The following is a 20,725-nucleotide window of genomic DNA, read 5'->3' as shown; positions in this document are numbered from 1 at the left end:
GTCCCTTTTATGTCTTATCTGACGAAGAAGAAGAAGAAGAAGAAGAAGAAGAAGAAGAAGAAGAAGAAGAAGAAGAAGAAGAAGAAGAAGAAGAAGAAGAAGAAGAAGAAGAAGAAGAAGAAGAAGAAACAACTCAATAATCTCAATCCTTCTCATCATCAGATATGTTTGTTGTCAATGCTTGTTGTGTTAGCGCTTGTTATATAAGTTCAAGGTCTCTTGTAACAACTGGACAACGACGAGGAATAATCACAATAGAGAAGGGATGTTGTAAACCGGAAGCCTCCAAAAAAAAAAAACTTTTAAAAATAGATTCTGAGGGAGCCTTGGAAAAGAAAAGAAAGTAAACCGGAAGTGAAGGCATGACAAATTTCAGTAGTGTCAGATAAAAAATTGTAAAAAAAAAAAAAAAAAAAAAACTTTGTCCGATAAAAGTTTACATATATTGAGAAAAAAAAAACTTTGTTCAATGAAACTATCATCAACGAAAACAATTTAATTGAATTCCTAAAATAAAAGATAAATTATCACCCTATTTTTCTATTATATGTACATTCTTCTATAACATTTTTTGTACACCCTGTGATTAAAAACATACATTTTTTGTACATCCTGTTGATTTCTGTGTCGTAATCCTTGATATTGCATAGAATCATGGTCAAATGTGGTTGATACAACTTCAATCACAATCATATTGCACTCACAATACTTCACGCCGCGGCTCAAATAATTGTGACTATTAGGTCGAATTAATCAAACTAGTCTGTGAGATGAGGATTGCAACCATGCACCAAACAAACCCAAATTTTAAACATCCATAGCTGTTTTTTGTTGTTGTATAACAAAAACAGAAGCTTTATCAGCAGCATCAGTTGAAGCCAACAAATCTCCTAAAACACCAAGTTCAGGATACTCACTCCATTGCAACAATCCACAAGTTTGAGGAGTTTCAATCCCAGCTTGTCTCCCAACAACTATCAAATCAAATTCTGTCACCAAAGACCTAATAATCAATGCTGTTTCAGGTCCATCTTTCACAGTTTCCTCAACATATTTAACACTTACATCACCAACTTTATTATTTGTCTTAATTTCACTCAACAATTCATTTTCAAGTAAACCCTCCCAATAATCCTTTGACTCATCAACATCAAAAGACAAGAACCTAACAATAGTTAGTTTAACATGTGGATTCTTAGTCATTCTCTTTGTGAAAAAAAGTGCTTCTCTATCATCTTTCCCACCTATAAACAACAAACATACGTTATAAGGTGTTTCTGGTGAGAAAATATGTGTCATTTGTGCTCTTTCAATTAAAACACCAACAGAACATGGAGCTCTTTCCATAACCCTATAATTCAAGTCCCTTAGCGACTCGTCTTCTAACTCGATCGAGTTACCATCGCTGGACCATTTCCGATGAAAAGGAAGGATGATAAGTGATGTAAACTTGTCAAGTGCTAATGTACAAATATCATCATACATCATTTCTGCCGGTGATACCGCCGTGTATGTGTTGACAACTAAACAATCATTGAACTCTCTTTCGAAACTTTGAAATGATTCTATAAGCTTCCCAGCCATTGATATGCTTGAATTTAATTTCTTCTTTTTTTGAAGTTGGTGACAAATGAAGATTGGTGAAGCTCTTCCTATTAGTTCAATGAGTTGAAGTGCGTAAGTGAATAGTGGTTCGTCTTTTGTTGGATATGTTGCTTCTAGAAGATTTATTGTTGCTGGAATGTTGTCTGTTCTATGAATACATGCTAAAACTCGAAGTTCTGAGTTACTTTTGAGATCTGCTATGTTTCTCTTTGTGTAACCTGTGTATTTCTTTGCTGGATCATAGATATAACCCAATAACATTGGAATCAATGTAAAGTTTACTATGATGGACATCATCAATAAAGCAAAGATGTTATCTGGTACCTCCTGCATTCACATAATTAAAGCATATATAAGCATACGACACCCTTCATAGGGACCAAGGAGACCATAGGCGTCCCCCTACGTAGGCACCGCCTATGAAACCTTCTAGAAACAACTAGAAGCCCCTGATGCTTATCTCGGCCCAGCTAGCTTAATGCCTAAGTTAGCGGATAAACGGGCCCAACTACAGCTATAAATACAAACCTTGAGAGCATTCTCCAGGCATGAACTAAGCAGATTAACCCTAGTCTGATAAATTGTACTCACTAAAAGTACATCAGTATTGATTTGACAAAAACATGAGAAAAGAAATACCAGATAAGTTTTGAAGAATTTATATTTGTTTTCCTTGTTTTTTGACAAATCGAAACTGATTGAGTCATCCTTTCAGTCATGAGGATGAGTAAGACTATGATATTCTAATTAGGGTAAGCAACACAAATCACGGCGATACTTAAACATTGGTTCACAATAGATTGTACAAGAGACTTCCCCACTCTAGAAGCCATTTATCGAAAAACTTTACATTCTATAAATTTTATCGTTTACTCTAATCATTTTTCTCGATTTTCATCTCACTTCTCAATTTCTCATGAGGATCGTGCCAATAGTACTACATGTTTTTATATAAGCAAAAAGCTACTTGTATCTAGTCGAAATTTAGACCAAATGCACGTACTTTTTTGCATATATGAAAAAATGAATTTTTATCATAAATTTTATCTTAATTATGAATTGAATTAAGACTAAGATGATATGATAAAATGCTTACATTGGAATCCCTAACCACAGAGAAAGCAGAAATCTCCACAATGCCTTTAGAACTCATAATCAAAGCTAGAGACACAGCATCATTCAATGGCATCTTACTGCGTAAAGGTAGTATCATGCAAGCAATAAATTTGGTAACAAAAACCACTCCAATAAGAACCAAAGTTTGCACCATAAAATCATCAACACTTCCATCACTTTCATTTCTCCAATTCAAGATGTCTTTGAAATCCACCCTCATAACAGATGTAGTCACAAACAATGGCATCAAAATCTCATTAACAAAAGTATCAATTTTTTTGATAATAGCTGTGCCTAATGGAGGTCCTTCTGGAATAGCCAAACCCAACACAAAAGGTCCAAAGAGACCATAGAATCCAAATTTATATGAAGCATAGGATGATAACAAAGCAAATACGAGTACACTATAAACATAGTTATCATTCACATGAGAACCTTCCGGCGTCTCTTTTATAATCCAAAACATCGCTGGTCGAATGATGAATATAACCAAGAGTATAAAGAAGACAGCGGCTGCAATGCAAAGCAAAGCATTCGCTAAACCACGCTCCGCGTATAATTTAGTAAATGTCATTAACGATGCTAAGAATACACTGAAAATTTCACTGACTAATGATGCTGATTGGCCGATTCGACCCAATTCGGAATTCAAGATCTTGAGATCACTTAATGTTGACGAAATGACAGGGAAAGGAGTCAGACAGAACAATCCAATGAGAATTGTAAATATCTTCGTTCGGTCGGGGTGTACGAATCTTTGTGAGTAGAACATTAGAACACCAATGCCACATAGAAAAGGAACCACTATAGCACTACAGCCTATGATGGTGGTACCACTTCTAGTTTTGTGAACTACACTCATATCTGTTTTGACACCAATGTAGAATAGGAAGAGCATGTAACCAAATATAGAAAGTAACCCTAGACTTTCTTGTGAATCAAAGAAGAACACCATATTCATCAATTTAGCCCAAGTTTCATTGAAGGTAGCAGCTATGATTAGGCCAACCTACATAAAACAACGACTAACATATATTAGTGATCTATGAAGAGCTAACACATACACCAAACACAGACAAATATAAACGCTAGTAATAATACTACGAAACAGAAGTTATTGGATTATATGTGTTGGTATCAGATACTGACACATGTTAAACACCAGACACACCTTCAACCTGATGTGTCAGTTCCTACAACAGACACATATCGGACACCAATCATATCTTCAATATTAATTGTCAGTGCTGCATATTAGCCATTACGAATAGTAACAACGAAGAACAAAAATGTAACATGCTATAACATATATATCAACAAATAAACACACAAACAAACAATAACAACAATGGCAATATAGGAACATAATTGGACTTACAATGCTCATAGAAGTAAACCTGGGGATTCCAAAACGACGGAATGTACATTTAAACAAAAAAGTTCCAAAGAAGATTATACACATTTGCGCCTGCAACACCGGCAAAGAATTTACTAAAATCGGGCCAGAATCCGTCGGTTCACGCGACGGTTCCTGCGAATCTACCCGAGGCGGCAGGTTTATGCATGTTTTATAAAAGAAAGTAGGTGTCTCATCTTGTTCAAAAGACATGCTTTATCAAAACTATATATGTTGATTGTGTTCTTTTATTAATGATCTTCTCTTAATTGACAAGAGAAAGAAGCAAAAGGAAAGGAAAATTCATCATTGCAAAGAATGTTCAAAATGCAAGTAATTTGTGATAGAACATTTTGTTTTGTTTTTTCGTTAGACATGTTAATCTCCAGCAAATAGTAGTCATAGACAACTAATATGTAACTCTATTTTGCTGCATAAAGTTTCCTTTCTAATAATATATGAAATTGTGTTGTGGATTTTGCTGTATATTTTATTTTGCAAAGTGCTAAATATAGATAAATAGAGGTAAACTAAACAAATGATTTTTTGATGGAAAAAATAAGTATGCATGATTTCAATGATCAAACACAACACATCACAAATAAATAAATTTGTTAGCAACACAAATTCAAAAACTATATTGCAATTTGTTTCTGTTTTCTTCTTTTTTTTTCTGTAATTAATTTCTATCTAGTTTTTTTAGGTTTTCTATATGGTTCTATTTACTATATTTAAAACAATGGTTCAAAGTGGCTGTCAACTTTTTTTGGCGTAATTTTCTATTGTGTGTAATCTTAACCGTTGATAAAAAAAATTATGTGATTGATTTTAGATTTTGTAGAGAATATAAATTCGTCAAACCCCTTTTATATTATTTTTTAAAACACAAACACTTTTCTATTATTTTTTGACCAGATTTTTACACAGTTTTTCACACCAATCTCACAACTGGCGATTTATTGAAAAAGAAAAAATAAAACAACTTATGGTGTCTTGACTTTTCTTAAAAAATTAGTTAATTATATATAATAACTCTAAATTAATATTGTATTCTTGTGTATATTATCATCCTTCCAAATTTTTAAGGTTAATGCATTTTGTGATTTATAATGCTTTTAAATATACTTGATATTTTTATTATCCTTCCAAATTTTTAAGGCATATTTAATCCTTAAAGCAATGATATGCATATATGCATATCATTGCTTTAAGGATTAAATATGCCTATAAAAATACCAACTTTTCATTATAGTCCCATCTAAAAATTTTGGGTCCTAAAAGTCAAAGAAAAATTTTAAAGGGACTAAAACAAAAAGTTGGCATATTTATAGGAACCAAAACATATTTAACCCTCGATATAAATATAGCTAAAACTGTGTAAAATTGTGTCAATGTATGTGTAAAATTGCATGTCAACCAAGTGACATATAAAACCAGAATCATTTTGGAGAAAGAAATTAGAAATAATCTTGGTTGTTGAAAGGATCATTTAATTAATTCATGGTTATAACACAAGACAAACACTTCAGTTAAATTGAATAATAGAAACTTCAAATAGAATTAAACCAGAATGTGCATTGTATTCACCAAAAAAGATAAAACTGAACAAGCAATGTAGACACATGTTATGAAAATTCAACAAAAACAGAGAAGTTGAATAATATCTATAGTTGGCCAGTTATGTAACCAAAAGTATAATCCCAAAACACAATGTAGACATAACATTGATTGATTCAGAAAAGATATTAATATTCCCATTTCTTCAACTCCATGCCATCTGGAGGACTTCCTTCCACCTTCTTTGTTCCCACTTCCTTCCAGTTTGTAGACAGCACTGTTCCATTCGACTCCACCTGCAAACATAATAAAACGACATGGTTTTCGGTAACTGTGACATTGATGCTAGGTATCAACCAATTTAGCCAATGACTAATATTTGTCGAAGAACCTGACTAGTAAAAAAATTAATAAAAAATCTGACTTCAAGGGATCCGAGTCCAATTCCACTCAGACCAAAGTTTTGATCCTTGAAAGTTTTTGTTACAAAGTGGTCTATATAATATTTCTGTTTTGTTAAATTTTTATGCTTGTGTTGATTTTGTCCTTATACCATACCCATTTTTATTTTAGTCCTTAAAATATTTAGATTATGTTCATTTAGTCCCTGTAGTTTACACACTGATAGAGACTCAACAAACAAAAATATTGGATCATACCATATAGCCAAGATCAAATATAAGAAAGTGAAGAAAAAAAAACTTACAAATGACTTTTTCATGGCTCTTCTTGTATCCTCATCAGCATCTTGATAAATTTCACGGAAAAATTTGTTCAGGGCAGCATCGCCATCAAGGTTTTCATCTTTCTCCTGAAATGACAAATGTTTAGACGAAAGAAGAGCACTGAAATACAAAGAACTGAAACTTTTTTGCAGGCAGAAGACAGACCTCTTTCTTAACTTGAGCCTCAAGCTTATCCCAATCTGTTCTTTTTGGTTTTGAGGACGGGTAAGTGGGTCTTTGAGTGGCAGTAACTGCAAAATCCATGTTAGGGTTAATTTTAATCATAGAATGTAAAATGTAAATAATGATGAACATTAAGGGGTGGCCATAATTTCAATCACGCTAATAATTTGGTCCAATAATCCAAAAAACCATCACTCGTGACAAAACTTTGCGTACAGAAGTTTGCTAGTATTGTGGTTTTTGTTATTATAAAACATCACATGTATTAAAAAGGTTTTGCTAGTACTATTACTCAGTACCATCACGTATGCTAAAAATTGATTTGCATTGTATGTGCTATATTTGGTATCTGTGATTTTAACGAAGGAAACAATTTTTCAGAAATCACCAAAACATAAAGCTGCAGTGAAAACTGTAGATAAATCTGAAGTTACCTGCAGCAATAGCCTTAGGTGCAATTGTGGTCTCTTTGTTGAATTCTAGGGACCTCCAGTGAATAGATTCAGCTTTAGCAAGACGAATTTCAATTTTGGTGGACAAGACTTCATACCGGCATCTGGAAGGTATGATCTGTTTGAAGATATAACCACAGGTTAACATATTATACAGAAAAATAAGACAATGCTAAAGTAAAACGTAAGGGTTTTAATTTTGAATTTCCAATAAAAAGGATTGAAACAGGACAAAATAAATAAATAAAATAAGAGATCAGTATAACCAAAATTAAAAGAACTATCTGTCGTATCAGCATTATAACCATACACAATTTTTTTAGTATAAGCCTATCCAGTTGTAAACTACACTTTTTCCACGTGATCCAAGCTTATTACACATATATGAAAGCTCCCATTCATACCTTTCCAAACAAGCGATTTTGAAAAACATACGCATCTTCTCCAGGGACATCAATGTTGACACTTAGCTACAACAGAAAATCAAAAAGTTTAGGGAGCAAGCTTAGAATGTTATATCCAACTTGTTAAACCAAGTTAAAGTGTAAATAGAAAATAAGAATAAAACGACTAGATATTATTTATAATGTAAACCATACAATTTGTTCACCAAAGTCAACAGTAATGCTTTCCTTCGAGACCCCCTTTGCAAATATGGTTACAACCACTTCTTCAGGTTTCTGGTAAAATTCATGCCTGCAATTTTTTTCCACAGATCAGTAGGAATTTTGTCAATGTACAAATAGTACAAAAGTATCATACGGAATAATGGAACCAAACTTTTCCCCAATTAGATACTAAATTAACAAATCGTATAAGCGTAAAAATGCTGAGGGATAATTGTAAAATGCATAAACCTTTTAATGAGATTTCGAATAATGATTTGAACTTTTGGAATAGTTAGTACATGACATTGGCACAAGCGTCAACATCATTGACCAAGTGGTTTGGAGTTTTACCTTTGCCACTTTACCCTTATGCTTGAAAAGAGTTCATTTTTTACACTTAACGATACCTAAACATTAGCACCCTCCACAGTCCAAACAAACAATAAAAAAGCTGTACTAACCTATATTTAGGCTTAGCAACCACCACTATCGGCTCCTCTGAAAGATCTTCTGGCTGAACATCTTTTGAAGTTGGATCCTGTGTTGTGGACTTTTCCTGTGTAGGTACGGTATCAGATTCTTCTGTTTAACACAATATATCCACCAAGCTCAAGTTAGTTTCCTAGCCAAAAGTGAATTATCCACATTTTCCCTTTCAACGGTCAAGATACAATCATCAGTCACATATAACTCAAACAAAATCTAAAGCACGACGAGTACACCAAAAAAGTAAATAATAAAAAGTGTTTTCAACAAAAGGAATAAAGTTCACCTGCAATGCGTTTGTCACATTCTTCGATCAACTTAACAAATCTTGATTTGTCTGCAGCCAATGAGGCACCCGTCTCTAAAGCAGTCTTAGCAGTCTGATATTCCTCAAGCTTCATGCACGCATTGCTGCCAAAAAAAAAAATTGGAAAAACAAATTAAGAAATTTGGTAACTACATCATGGGAAAACAGGATGAAAGAATATCAACAGTTCTATCATACAAAATTATAAGACATGATGCACTTGATCCACAAATAACCTTGTACCATCTAATTTTCAGATAGTATAACAACATGCCGAAATCAATTTAAATTAGTTTGCAATAAGCAAAAGTTATATGCCATCTCAGAACGCATTTACTGAACTTAAATTGAAAATGCATAATAATGTCATGTACAACTCAGAAATCACATTCAAAATTAACACGTAGCAATAACAACATTTCAGGAACTGACTAGACAGAACCAGCCTCACAGACCCACATTCTGGAACAGATAAGCTTTCGATAACACGTAGCAATAACAACATTTCAGGATATTATTCTATTAAAAATAATTCAATGCGTGCAGCAACAATTACAGAATACTTAGGAATAAGAAAGGGAAAGACAAGGTGGTGACGTATTTACCCTTTGCGCAAATATGCCTTTGATAGAGAAGGATTCAACTCAATTGCTTTGTTTGCATCAGCAATAGCATCTGAACAAAAGTCAAGAAATTTGGTTGCCAAAATTAGTAAATCATTAAAATCACGTAAAAATCAAAAGTACACAGGATAGTTACATTCCAAAACATTTGCAATAACAGAAACAACGTGAATGAATGAGGAATCACGCTCCAAACCAACACAAATGAATAATAAATAAGTATAGTGAACAACAGGATTCAACAAACATATAGTTCTTTTATCATAACTCTACTTTAACTTTGTAATGTTGTTTATCTCATGTGATCAGTTTTCAAAATCCTACAAACCTTATACTAATAATTGCGTGTTTATCAAATCACAAGTACACTTTGAACAAGAGAATTTGCATAACGAAATTTGAACAAATAGTTATTGTTCCAGTATATGCTATTGAACAAACCGCTATTTTCTTCAATCTACAATTAACAAGACTACTTTTTTTCTTTATCACATCATTAAATTGCAAGTTTTAATCATTAAAGGTTAAATACATCAACAATTCCTTCCATTATTGGAAAGAATCTCAGGTTTTCCACATCAACATTCATCCATAAGCAAAACAGACTTATATTAAACTTATTTATGATAGCTTTCATTTCTTATACATAATCCTGCATTAAAAAAAACTCTTACTATAAATGTACAAGACTATTTATAGTTAACAGATTTTGTACACACTATTTAGAGTAAATTTCAATAAAGGTAAAATAGGTCTCACTTGAAAGGGAATGTTATATATACAAAATAGGTACCACAAGACGCAAACAACTCAATATTTGAGGAAGACTTGTACTTGAAATTCCACCAAAAGGGTTCAATAAAAGTGCAAGTATATCAAAATCCCTGAATAGTTTCCGCTTGTGGGAACAATTCTTAGCGAGACTTTACTTGCCTCCGGCTAAACTCTGAATTTCAAAGCCCCTTCCCTAGAAACCGGAGGGTTAACACATATAGACACGGAACACGACACGGACACGTTGACACTGCTAATAATTTGAGAAAATCACATAATTCAGTGTAATCATATGTGTTGGTGTCAGACACGACGCGTGCCCGACACCGGGACACCTAATCCAAGGAGTGTCTGTTCTTCATAGGATAACGCCAACTTTTTTTTTTAAGAAAAATGCAAAAACTTTGGACAAAACAAAAAAAACAATTCATCATGATTAAACCATAATGATAGACTTTGTTATTCATACAAAACAAACAAAGAAAGAAACAATACATACCCTATTGAATAGAGTTTAAGTTTTCGTCAAAAACATGGTTATTCATACAAAACAAACAAAAGGGTATTCAAAAAACACAAATTCTTCAATCAATACATGACCCAATTGAACAAACTTTAATTTTTTTGTCAAATACATGATTGTTCATACAAAACAAACAAAAGGGTATTCAAAAAAAAAAAAAACAATCTTTTTCAAGAAACACAATAGATTATAATCTGTGAAACATGGATACAGACACAGACACTAGACACAACACTGACACGCCGACACCGCTAATAATTTGAGAAAATCACATAATTCAGTGTAATTATAAGTATCGGTGTCGTGACACGTCTAACCCTAACCCAAGGAGTGTCTGGGCTTCGTAGAACAGAGTTTAAGTTTTCGTCAAAAACTTGGTTGTTCATACAAAACAAACAAAAGGGTATTCAAAAAACACAAACTTTTTCAAGAATCAATACAGAAACAAACAAAAGGGACATAAAAAAATCAAAAGGTCATAGAAAAACAGAAACTTTACACAATAGATTATAATACATCAATGAAATACCCAATTGAACAAAGTTGCAGTTTTTGCCAATTTTTGCGGTTATTGATAAAAAAACAAACAAAAGGGTCAAAGAAAAACAGAAACTTTACAACAAAAGAAAAGGGTAAGAAAGAAACTGACTCACCAGTGAAGTGGTTGAGTTTGATATGGGCTTGAGCACGATCAGCGTAGAATTCAGGTTTAAGAGGGTCAAGAGTAATGGCTTGAGAGAGAAGTTCAACAGCCAACTCAAAGTGATCTTCAACAAAGGCTTCTTTTGCTTTCACTTCAAGATCGGAAGCCATCGTAGAGAGAGAGAGAGAGAATCTAGAGAGAGAAAGTGAGTGAGAGAGAGGGAAACGAAAGGGTTGATTGATGATTGAGAGAGAGAGAGAGAGAGAGAGAGAGAGAGATGAAGGAATGAAGGGGAAGAGTGGACTTACACAAGTCTTCTAAAGTATATATAAAAAAAATTAAAAAATAAAGTTTAGGAAATTGTTAAGTAAATATCTTTATTTTTCGAGGAAATCTCGTTTAGATCTTAACAAAAATATGTTTTTTTTTTGTAACAAAAATATTTGTTTTGAAAACAAACAATAAAAAGATTTGTTTTAATTTTGTTTTATTTAGAGGTAGTTTTAATTATTTTGATTTTGATTAAAATTAAAAATATAGATATTTATGATTTTTAAATGACAACAAACTATGTTTTTTTAGGTCAAAGAACTATTTTTCATACTTTGACTATATTTCTCTACTAATATATTTTCTTCGTCTCATATTAAGTGATACAGTTGATTTTGTCACACATATCAATGCATATTTTTTATCTTTAAAAAATATAAAAATTTAATATTTTGAAAATATTCATCGAGACAAATCCAACAACATCTTATATGTTATTATTTATCTTTATATGTTAGATCAACAATGTACATTGTTAACTAGGTCATCTGATATGAGACGGAAGAAATGAAACGGAAGAAGCATAATCAACAATATAACAAATATAGTATAAATTCTTTTTTTGAATAATAATATAAATTCTTATTTTTTTCAATTACACCAATAATATAACAATTTTGTAGACAAGTTTATTTAAGAGTATAATTGAAAGTGAACAAATTACTCCTAATATAAATTCTTATTTTTTTCATTGGAAGTTAACAAGTTACCCTAATATAATTTTTTTTCTTTCAAAAACACTATTATTATAGCAATTTTAGAGGAAAAATTGTTTGAAGTATAATTGAAAATGAAAAGTCAATCCAAAATCATGTATACGCTTTATATGTAGTATAGATAGATATCTACAACAATATTTAAAGGGAATACATGATTTTTTGGGCTGGATTTTTCATTATTTGAGTAATACCTCTGAAGTCTGAACAAATTTGCTTTTAAAAATGTTATATTATTGGTGTTATTGAAAAAAAAAACTTTTTTATTATATGTCAAATATTATTCGTAAAAGATAAACATAGTTTGTTACTATTTAAAAAGTAACAATCTATACATATAATTTTAGTCAAAATCGAAATTTCATAATAAAAAAAAATGTTTATAATTTACACGCGTCAGCGCTTAAAAAACGGACATAGAGTGCTCGTCTGAACGATAGTAACAATATATATAATTAAAACTTTAAAGGTTTAAAAAAAACTTATTCATTTCATTGTGGTCATAATACAAGATGAAATATGCTTATGAACTTGGAAACAAGCGCACGACAATGTCATTCTAGCTAACATATGCGGAACATTGTTTGATTGTCTTTGAATAAAACTTATTTTAAAGTTTCGTGTATGACAAAGAGAAGCTTTACCAAAATATGAATTTACTCCATATATTGTCAACCACATGCTTACAATCAAGTTCAAAAGACACTCATGTTATCAAGTCGTTGATTGCTTCCTTTAAACCATATGCATCTGCTTCCCAAGGTTATGGTCACCCTCTATACCAAGAAATCTTTGTTGATATGAAGTCACCTTTGTCGTCCCTCCAACACATCTTTATACCAAATCACCCTTGCTCCTGAAAGACTGTCGCATCGACATTGTACTACAGTACCCCTGCTTCAAGTCCTTGCCAACAAATCCTATCAACAATGATCTGATTCAGAACTTAAGCAAAGCCATTTTGCATTGCTTGTTGTTGTTTTCTTTTGGCTACACACATGCTTCTATTCGAACACGTATCATGCGCCAATTTTATCATCGCAAGGGAAGGGATCTCAACATCATTTCACATTTTATCATTTCTCCACTTCCATATACACCAGAGAGTATAACAAATATACACCAAAGAGTCATATCAAACATGCAGAGATGTTCGTTGTTGCGCTTAGCTTGCCCATGTGCCGATCATGTGAGTACCTCGTCTTGTACCTTCCACGTGTTGGTATAGCAAAATTCCATATGGAGGTCCACATATCCTAAGCACGAGACCTGTAAGGGCAAAATGGTTTAGTCATTTTGATGATCGACAGCCTCCCAAACACAAAACTGATAAGGGTGAAGTGTTGAATCATTTTGATGGTCCAATTAGGGGTGTTCGCGGTCCGATTTGGATCAGTTTTGAGGCAAAAACTAACCCGATCCAAAGATAAAATTATATGCAGTTCAGTTTGGTTTGGATGATTAATTTTAAAAACCGATCCGATCCAATTTAATGCGGTTTAATTTGGATTGGTTTTTTGATATCCAAATTACAAATAGTAACTTTTTCTATTAATAACAATCTTATAAAAATATGATAAAATAATAGGTTTGATACAAAATATAACATGTGATTTATAAAAAAAATTAATAGTATGAAATAAAAATGATTGATTATCTTTGAAACATATGAAATAGATACAAAATTGATTAAATTAAACTCATATGTAGTATCAAAAAAGAGTTCAAAAAAAAATATTGTATTAAAAAGTTAAAAAGAAAAATAATAATAGCTTAATAAATATACTATACTTATAAAAATGGAAATATGTTTTTTTTTGAAGAAATAAAAATGGGATATATTAACAACGGCGGGGAGAACACTTTAGTACAAGGTGTACCAAAGGAACCACCCCGGAAAATAAAACGTCATACAAAATTTTTACAAGATAAGGTCAGTCGATATCCAAACAAAGTAAAGGGTCCGACCACCATCTTTGGGAACCATACACAAAAGTGATATTGTGGGCTTTTAGCCACCACAACGAATGATACTTTGCCTTTTCTAAAAGCTGGATGACCGGTGTTTCAATGTTATTAAATAACCTGTTATTACGTTCTGTCCAAATCAGCCATATGCAAAGCAACCAAACCAATTGAAGAAACGACCTACTCTTCCTTGAGTGACCTAAGACATGAATAAACTGATAAAAATGGTCACGTATATTTTGGGGATCAACTCCAGCCACACCAATCCAAGACCTGACATGCTGCCATAAAGAACTGAAGACCTCACAGTGCAGAAACAAATGGGACGCCATCTCAGCATATCCGCATCCCGCAACACAAGTGATAGCCGCATCCTGCAGGGAACCTCGCCTTTGCATATTGATTTTGGTAGGTAACCTGTCCTTCAGCAATCGCCAAGCAACCATGGACACCTTCAAAGGAACCGATTTGTGCCATACTAGATCATCCGTTTCATCATGAATTAAAGGACCGTTGGAAGAAACCGTTGATGTTAGAATCTGATACGCTCCTTTCACTGTATAACCAGCGTGAGAATCCGGATCCCACTGCCACCTGTCAGACACAGAAGACTGTACACAAACAGTATCAAGTAAAAGCCTACACTCCCCTAGCATCTCTTCCTCCCACGCCCACAAACGTCTCCGCCACCTCCAAGCTTCACCACCTACCTCCCAACCTAGAGAAAACATATCCGCCACCGTGCTTAACTTATTTGTTGACAGATCAAATAAGCGGGCAAACCTACTACATAAAGGAACCTCTCCTACCCACCTATCATACCAGAATAAAGTATTAGATCCATCCCCTAACACCTTCGACACCCTCGTTGTAAACCAGCCCCCGTCAACCTCACCTACACCATCCCTAATCTTTGCTACCTCCTTCCACCAATGAGAAACACTCCGGCCCCCAACCTCCAACCTTCCAGCCTCCTCTCCATATCTCGCCACTAACACCCTATACCAAAACCCACCTCTATCCACCAACAGCCTCCAACACCATTTACCCAACAATGCTAAATTAAATTCCCGCAACTGCCTCACCCCCAATCCTCCTAACTTCTTTCGTAAACAAATGGAAATATGTATTAAAATATATGTATGCAGTTTGGTTCAGTTTTGAAAAATCAATCCAAAATCTGATCCAATCCGAGCGGTTTTCATTAAATGTCATCTAAAAACATCCAATCTTATTCGATTTTGTGCGATTGTTGTTTTTTTCAGATCGGTTTACGATTTTAATTTGGATTGTTTTGAATTTGAACATCCCTAAATTCAATATCTTTCTAATACCTTTCAGGTGCAGATCCTCTCCATTTCCTTAAGAAATTGAGATCTCAAGTTTGTTGAATATGAGCTTGACACATGGCATATTAAAAAATCAAGGGCTGAGATTTGCTGAAGAAAAAAATGTCTGAAAGCATGAGTGGGAATAGTGAATTCGAAGAGAGAGAATACACTTTCTCCATCTCTCACTAATGTCTCTGAGTAAACCCTCCGCCACTACCATCGCCGCGCCTCTCAAAGTAAAGCTCTCCGCCACGGGTGCAGATCCTCTCCATTTCCTTAAGAAATTGAGATCTCAAGTTTGTTGAATATGAGCTTGACACATGGCATATTAAAAAATCAAGGGCTGAGATTTATTTTAAAATAAAATCATTTAAAAATTAAAAAAAAATCAGAAAATTAGAACAGAATACGAAGAAACGTTTCACTTCCTTCGTCGTTTCACTTCCTTCACCTCTCCATGGTCTGAACCAATACTATGGTGTTCCCAACCTCCTTCTCATTACTTGACTTACCATCATCATTTCGGTTCACTTCTGTGTTGCTGTTTCACTTCTGGCAGATTCCTCAAATTAAATTGAAATAATGTGAAATAGAAAAGGTTTAACTATTAAACTATTTGGCAGGTTTCTCAAATACAAATTGAAATAGTTGGCATGTTCCTCAAAGCATGTGTGTTATTTTGACGAGTCTTTTTGCTGGATTAAGACATTGTTTAGTTTTCAGTTATCAGGTGTGTAAATTTATAATAGTCCCTGTTCTAAATAAAAAAAATCTCAGCAATCAGGTGTATGAATTTATAATTTTCAGTTATCAGGTTATACTTTGCTAGTGTTGTTTTTATACTTTGCTAATGGCTTTATTGATAACAAAAACAAAAAAAAATCGAAAAACTTCATTTGAGTTCAGCAATCACATGATATAAGTTCAACCATAAACACCATCTCAATCTCAAATTAAATGTCAATATACAAAAGAAAGCACCAACGAGAAAGGGTAGGTTTGGGTCGTCGCAGTAACATATGGTGTTGGCGCGACGGCGGCAGTGGCGGAGGGGTGCAGATCCTCTCCATTTCCTTAAGAAATTGAGATCTCAAGTTTGTTGAATATGAGCTTGACACATGGCATATTAAAAAATCAAGGGCTGAGATTTGCTGAAGAAAAAAATGTCTGAAAGCATGAGTGGGAATAGTGAATTCGAAGAGAGAGAATACACTTTCTCCATCTCTCACTAATGTCTCCGAGTAAACCCTCCGCCACTACCGTCGCCGCGCCTCTCAAAGTAAAGCTCTCCGCCACTGCCGCCGTCGCGCCAACACCATATGTTACTGCGACGACCCAAACCTACCCTTTCTCGTTGGTGCTTTCTTTTGTATATTGACATTTAATTTGAGATTGAGATGGTGTTTATGGTTGAACTTATATCATGTGATTGCTGAACTCAAATGAAGTTTTTCGATTTTTTTTGTTTTTGTTATCAATAAAGCCATTAGCAAAGTATAAAAACAACACTAGCAAAGTATAACCTGATAACTGAAAATTATAAATTCATACACCTGATTGCTGAGATTTTTTTTATTTAGAACAGGGACTATTATAAATTTACACACCTGATAACTGAAAACTAAACAATGTCTTAATCCAGCAAAAAGACTCGTCAAAATAACACACATGCTTTGAGGAACATGCCAACTATTTCAATTTGTATTTGAGAAACCTGCCAAATAGTTTAACAGTTAAACCTTTTCTATTTCACATTATTTCAATTTAATTTGAGGAATCTGCCAGAAGTGAAACAGCAACACAGAAGTGAACCGAAATGATGATGGCAAGTCAAGTAATGAGAAGGAGGTTGGGAACACCATAGTATTGGTTCAGACCATGGAGAGGTGAAGGAAGTGAAACGACGAAGGAAGTGAAACGTTTCTTTGTATTCTGTTCTAATTTTCTGATTTTTTTTTTAATTTTTAAATGATTTTATTTTAAAATAAATCTCAGCCCTTGACTTTTTAATATGCCATGTGTCAAGCTCATATTCAACAAACTTGAGATCTCAATTTCTTAAGGAAATGGAGAGGATCTGCACCCCTTTCTAATAGACCAAGAAGAAGAAAAAAAGACAAACAACAACTTTTTTTAAACATAAAAATGTAGTGCAAATCATCATCATATGAGAGCAAGGCATCCCAACTCAACAACCACTTCAGTGCTTTGAAATCAATACCGTTTTTTAAAGAAGAAATCAATACTCATATCTAGGTTTAAATGCGTAATTAGTCCTTGCACTTTGACCATTTTATGGTATTGGTCCCTGCACTTTTTTTTGTTTGGTTTAGGTCCCTGCACTTTGTAAAAAAATTGTTATTGGTCCCTCTGTTAGTTGACCGTTAAAAAAAACCCCAAAACTAACGGAGTGCCACGTGGCCCAATCATTTCGTGTCACGTGAAATTTTGTTTTGTAGTGTGCCACGTGGCACGAAATGATTGGGCCACGTGACACTCCGTTAGTTTTGGGGTTTTTTTTAACAGTCAACTAACAGAGGGACCAATAACAAATTTTTTACAAAGTGCAGGGACCTAAACCAAATGAAAAACAGTGCAGGGACCAATACCAAAAAATGGTCAAAGTGCAAGGACTAAATTACACATTTAAACCCTTATATCTATAAACATTTGTTTTTTTTTTACCATGAAGATACAAATTATATATTTGGGTTAAATAAAATTTATTTCCTTACAATTATAGTGAATTTTAATTTTATCAAAAAAAAAGTGAATTTTAATTTGATCGCTAAATATAAAAATGAGATGTTTTCGTCCTTTCAAAAACTTCCACTTCATTTATTTTGTCACAATGGACAATTTGTGTTTATATTAATTAGGTTTAAATATGTAAAAGGACCCTATAAGTTCGCGTGTTTTTGGTTTTCGTCCCTATAAGTTTTTTTGTTCTAAAACAGACCTTGTAAGTTGTTAACCTTTTGGTTTTAGTCCCTAACGTTAACTTCCGTTACAAAAACGCGTTGCTGGCAAACAGAATCACACGTGGCAATCGCTGACATGGCAAAACACGCTTATGTGTACTGATAAATGATAAGTGACTAGATTTGAAGGACCAAAATCAAAAACGCAAAATTGCATAGGGATGAAATTGAAAAAACGTAAATATCAAAATTTGAAATTTAAATTTTCTTCTTCTTCATCTCCAACCTTTGTTTTTTCTTCTTCATCTCCAACCCCAATTTCTTCATCTCTAACAACAATTCTATTTGTGTTATTTTAAAAAATGAACAACTATGACATTTTTACATTATTTCATTTCATACATATTCGGTTTGTGCTGCCTTTTAAATTTATCAAACCAAATTGAATGAACAATCCATATAAGATATATTTCCACAAATCAATCCTGCCTTAGAACTCTCAAAAAGAGAACCACCAGTTCATCAGTTCATCGTTAAGGAGGACAAAAATCCAACAAGAGATCCATAATTGAAAATTAGTAAGTGTTTTGTGGCAGATGATTTGAAAACGTGGATGAAAGAGCAAAACAAAAACAACACTAAAAGAACAAAATAAACACATAAACAAACGACATAAAAAAATCTAGAAAACAGAGCACACAAGAACACAACAAAATCAATATGATTCACCCTACAATCAAAGGATACATCCACAGACGAAAATTAGTAATTATCGCTTCTTAAATCACTAATGACTTTTATATTAACTTATTAGTCATTAGTGATTTAAGAAAATTTCAAATTTAAGTAGTAAATAATTCAAGACATCCGCAGAGAGATAAGTATGACCAGAGAAGTTTTGCTCTTAAACCGGAGAGAGTTTCGCTTCTAACTGAACAACATAAAATTTCCCGAGTTCTTGCAATTCTGGTGTCATTTCTCTGTTTTCTGTTTCCATTTTCTTCCACTGTGAGAGCTTCAAGCTCATAAATTATGTGGGAACATCTGCAGAGAGATGGAGAAGAAGACATACAAAGATATGAAGAAGATAGAAACAATGGTTTTTAAATTTTAAATTTTGATGTTTACTTTTTTTTTTTAATTTCATCCCTAAGTAAATTTGCGTTTTTGGTTTTAGTTCCTCTACTAACACTACTCGTCATCTCTTGTGCCATCTCAGCAACTTTTGCCAACTCAGAACCTGCCACGTAAGCCTCCGTTACCCACCAAAGCGTTTTTGTTGACGGAACATGACGGCAAGGACCATTTCCAAATGGATTCGAAAATACAAGGGTTGTTTTAGAACAAAAAAACTTACAGGGACGGAAACCAAAAAGGCGCTAAATTACAGGGACCTTTTACATATTTAAGCCTATTAATTAATGTCAAAGTTACGACTCTTTTGTATTTAAAATGTGTACAAGTTATGTCAATTTATTATGTTCAACTCATATGTGTGCATATTATATTTAAGAAATGGCAAGGATATGTCAAAATTATGAAAAAAAACGAAATGAAAAGTTATAAGAAAACAAAAGCATCCCATTTTTATTTTAAGAAACTACAATTAAAATTTGATAGGGACGAAAAAAAACTTAATTAACTCTAGTGTATTTTCATACCATGCCCATTTCAACTTGGTCTATTTAGCAAATGATCTCTGTGTTCCACTGTCCACCAACTCATGGAATTGCTTTTTACATATTCTTTATAAATTCTAAAGAAAAGACAACATTTAAGAAAGGGATTAATCCTTCCTCTGATCACAAGTATCTAACATCAAATGTTGGAAAGAAGAAATAATTTCATGATACATCAAATAATTTGATCCAAATTGTAAGTCTTGTTATTCTCTAGGGTTTGTATATAGTGAGAGTGGTAGTTTTAGCCGTAGGGAGGCGTAGTACGAGGGTGCTACAAGATGAGCTAGCTTTTGAAAGTAAGATCAAAATCCATTTAACATTAGTCATGTTAAAGATAGAAAAGTGACAATTGTAAGAAGGGCACACCAGACGTGAGGGTGAATATTGAAGTTTTATCACGTTCCCACATTGCCAATGTTCGTAGGTTGTTGGATGTATATATATTTTGGTTGAACAGACTCATCATATAAATAAAATTTTGAAAGTGAGATAGAAATCTATTTATGAATGGTCGTAGGGAAATGTGATTTTTAGTTTGTTTTTATCAAGAAGCCTAGTAGCTAGAATTCACCTCTTTTAAGGTGAATAAGTGTGGTGTTTGAGGTTCGAACCCCGGCCTATGCATATAATAATGCATGTCCCTGCCAATCGAGCTATGCACACGGGGACTAGGGAAATGTGATTTTATTTATGAACGATGTTGGAAACTGCGCTGCGTTAGTAGCAAAAAGAAAAACTGTTTCAAAGACCAACATGTTAATTTATTCAACAAATAGTAC

The 20,725-nt window shown here is 33.3% G+C and overlaps 2 protein-coding genes across 2 annotated transcripts; both read right to left on the bottom strand.

Annotated features, from left to right (window-relative positions):
* Positions 1–486: 486 nt before the first annotated feature.
* LOC146915426 (cation/H(+) antiporter 4-like) lies at positions 487–4,556 on the bottom strand. The gene is made up of 3 exons (XM_085717822.1): positions 4,100–4,556; positions 2,702–3,730; positions 487–1,932 (listed from the first exon to the last, which is right to left on the bottom strand). The coding sequence occupies exons 1-3, from the start codon at positions 4,328–4,330 to the stop codon at positions 808–810; spliced, it is 2,385 nt and encodes a 794-aa protein (XP_085573948.1). The 5' UTR covers positions 4,331–4,556; the 3' UTR covers positions 487–807.
* A 1,121-nt stretch (positions 4,557–5,677) lies between these two features.
* On the bottom strand, positions 5,678–11,298 carry LOC146915425 (protein SGT1 homolog A-like). The gene is made up of 10 exons (XM_085717821.1): positions 11,009–11,298; positions 9,041–9,110; positions 8,415–8,539; positions 8,104–8,224; positions 7,634–7,730; positions 7,439–7,504; positions 7,017–7,152; positions 6,565–6,650; positions 6,381–6,485; positions 5,678–5,970 (listed from the first exon to the last, which is right to left on the bottom strand). The coding sequence occupies exons 1-10, from the start codon at positions 11,166–11,168 to the stop codon at positions 5,863–5,865; spliced, it is 1,074 nt and encodes a 357-aa protein (XP_085573947.1). The 5' UTR covers positions 11,169–11,298; the 3' UTR covers positions 5,678–5,862.
* Positions 11,299–20,725: the final 9,427 nt, after the last annotated feature.

The sequence above is a fragment of the Medicago sativa genome, chromosome 6 (genome assembly GCF_051527215.1).
Source record: "Medicago sativa cultivar Bolivia chromosome 6, Bolivia_mono, whole genome shotgun sequence".
Classification (NCBI taxonomy): domain Eukaryota; kingdom Viridiplantae; phylum Streptophyta; class Magnoliopsida; order Fabales; family Fabaceae; genus Medicago; species Medicago sativa.
The sequence above is the reverse complement of the archived record's forward strand: the minus strand, read 5'-3'. Positions and strand labels throughout refer to the sequence as shown.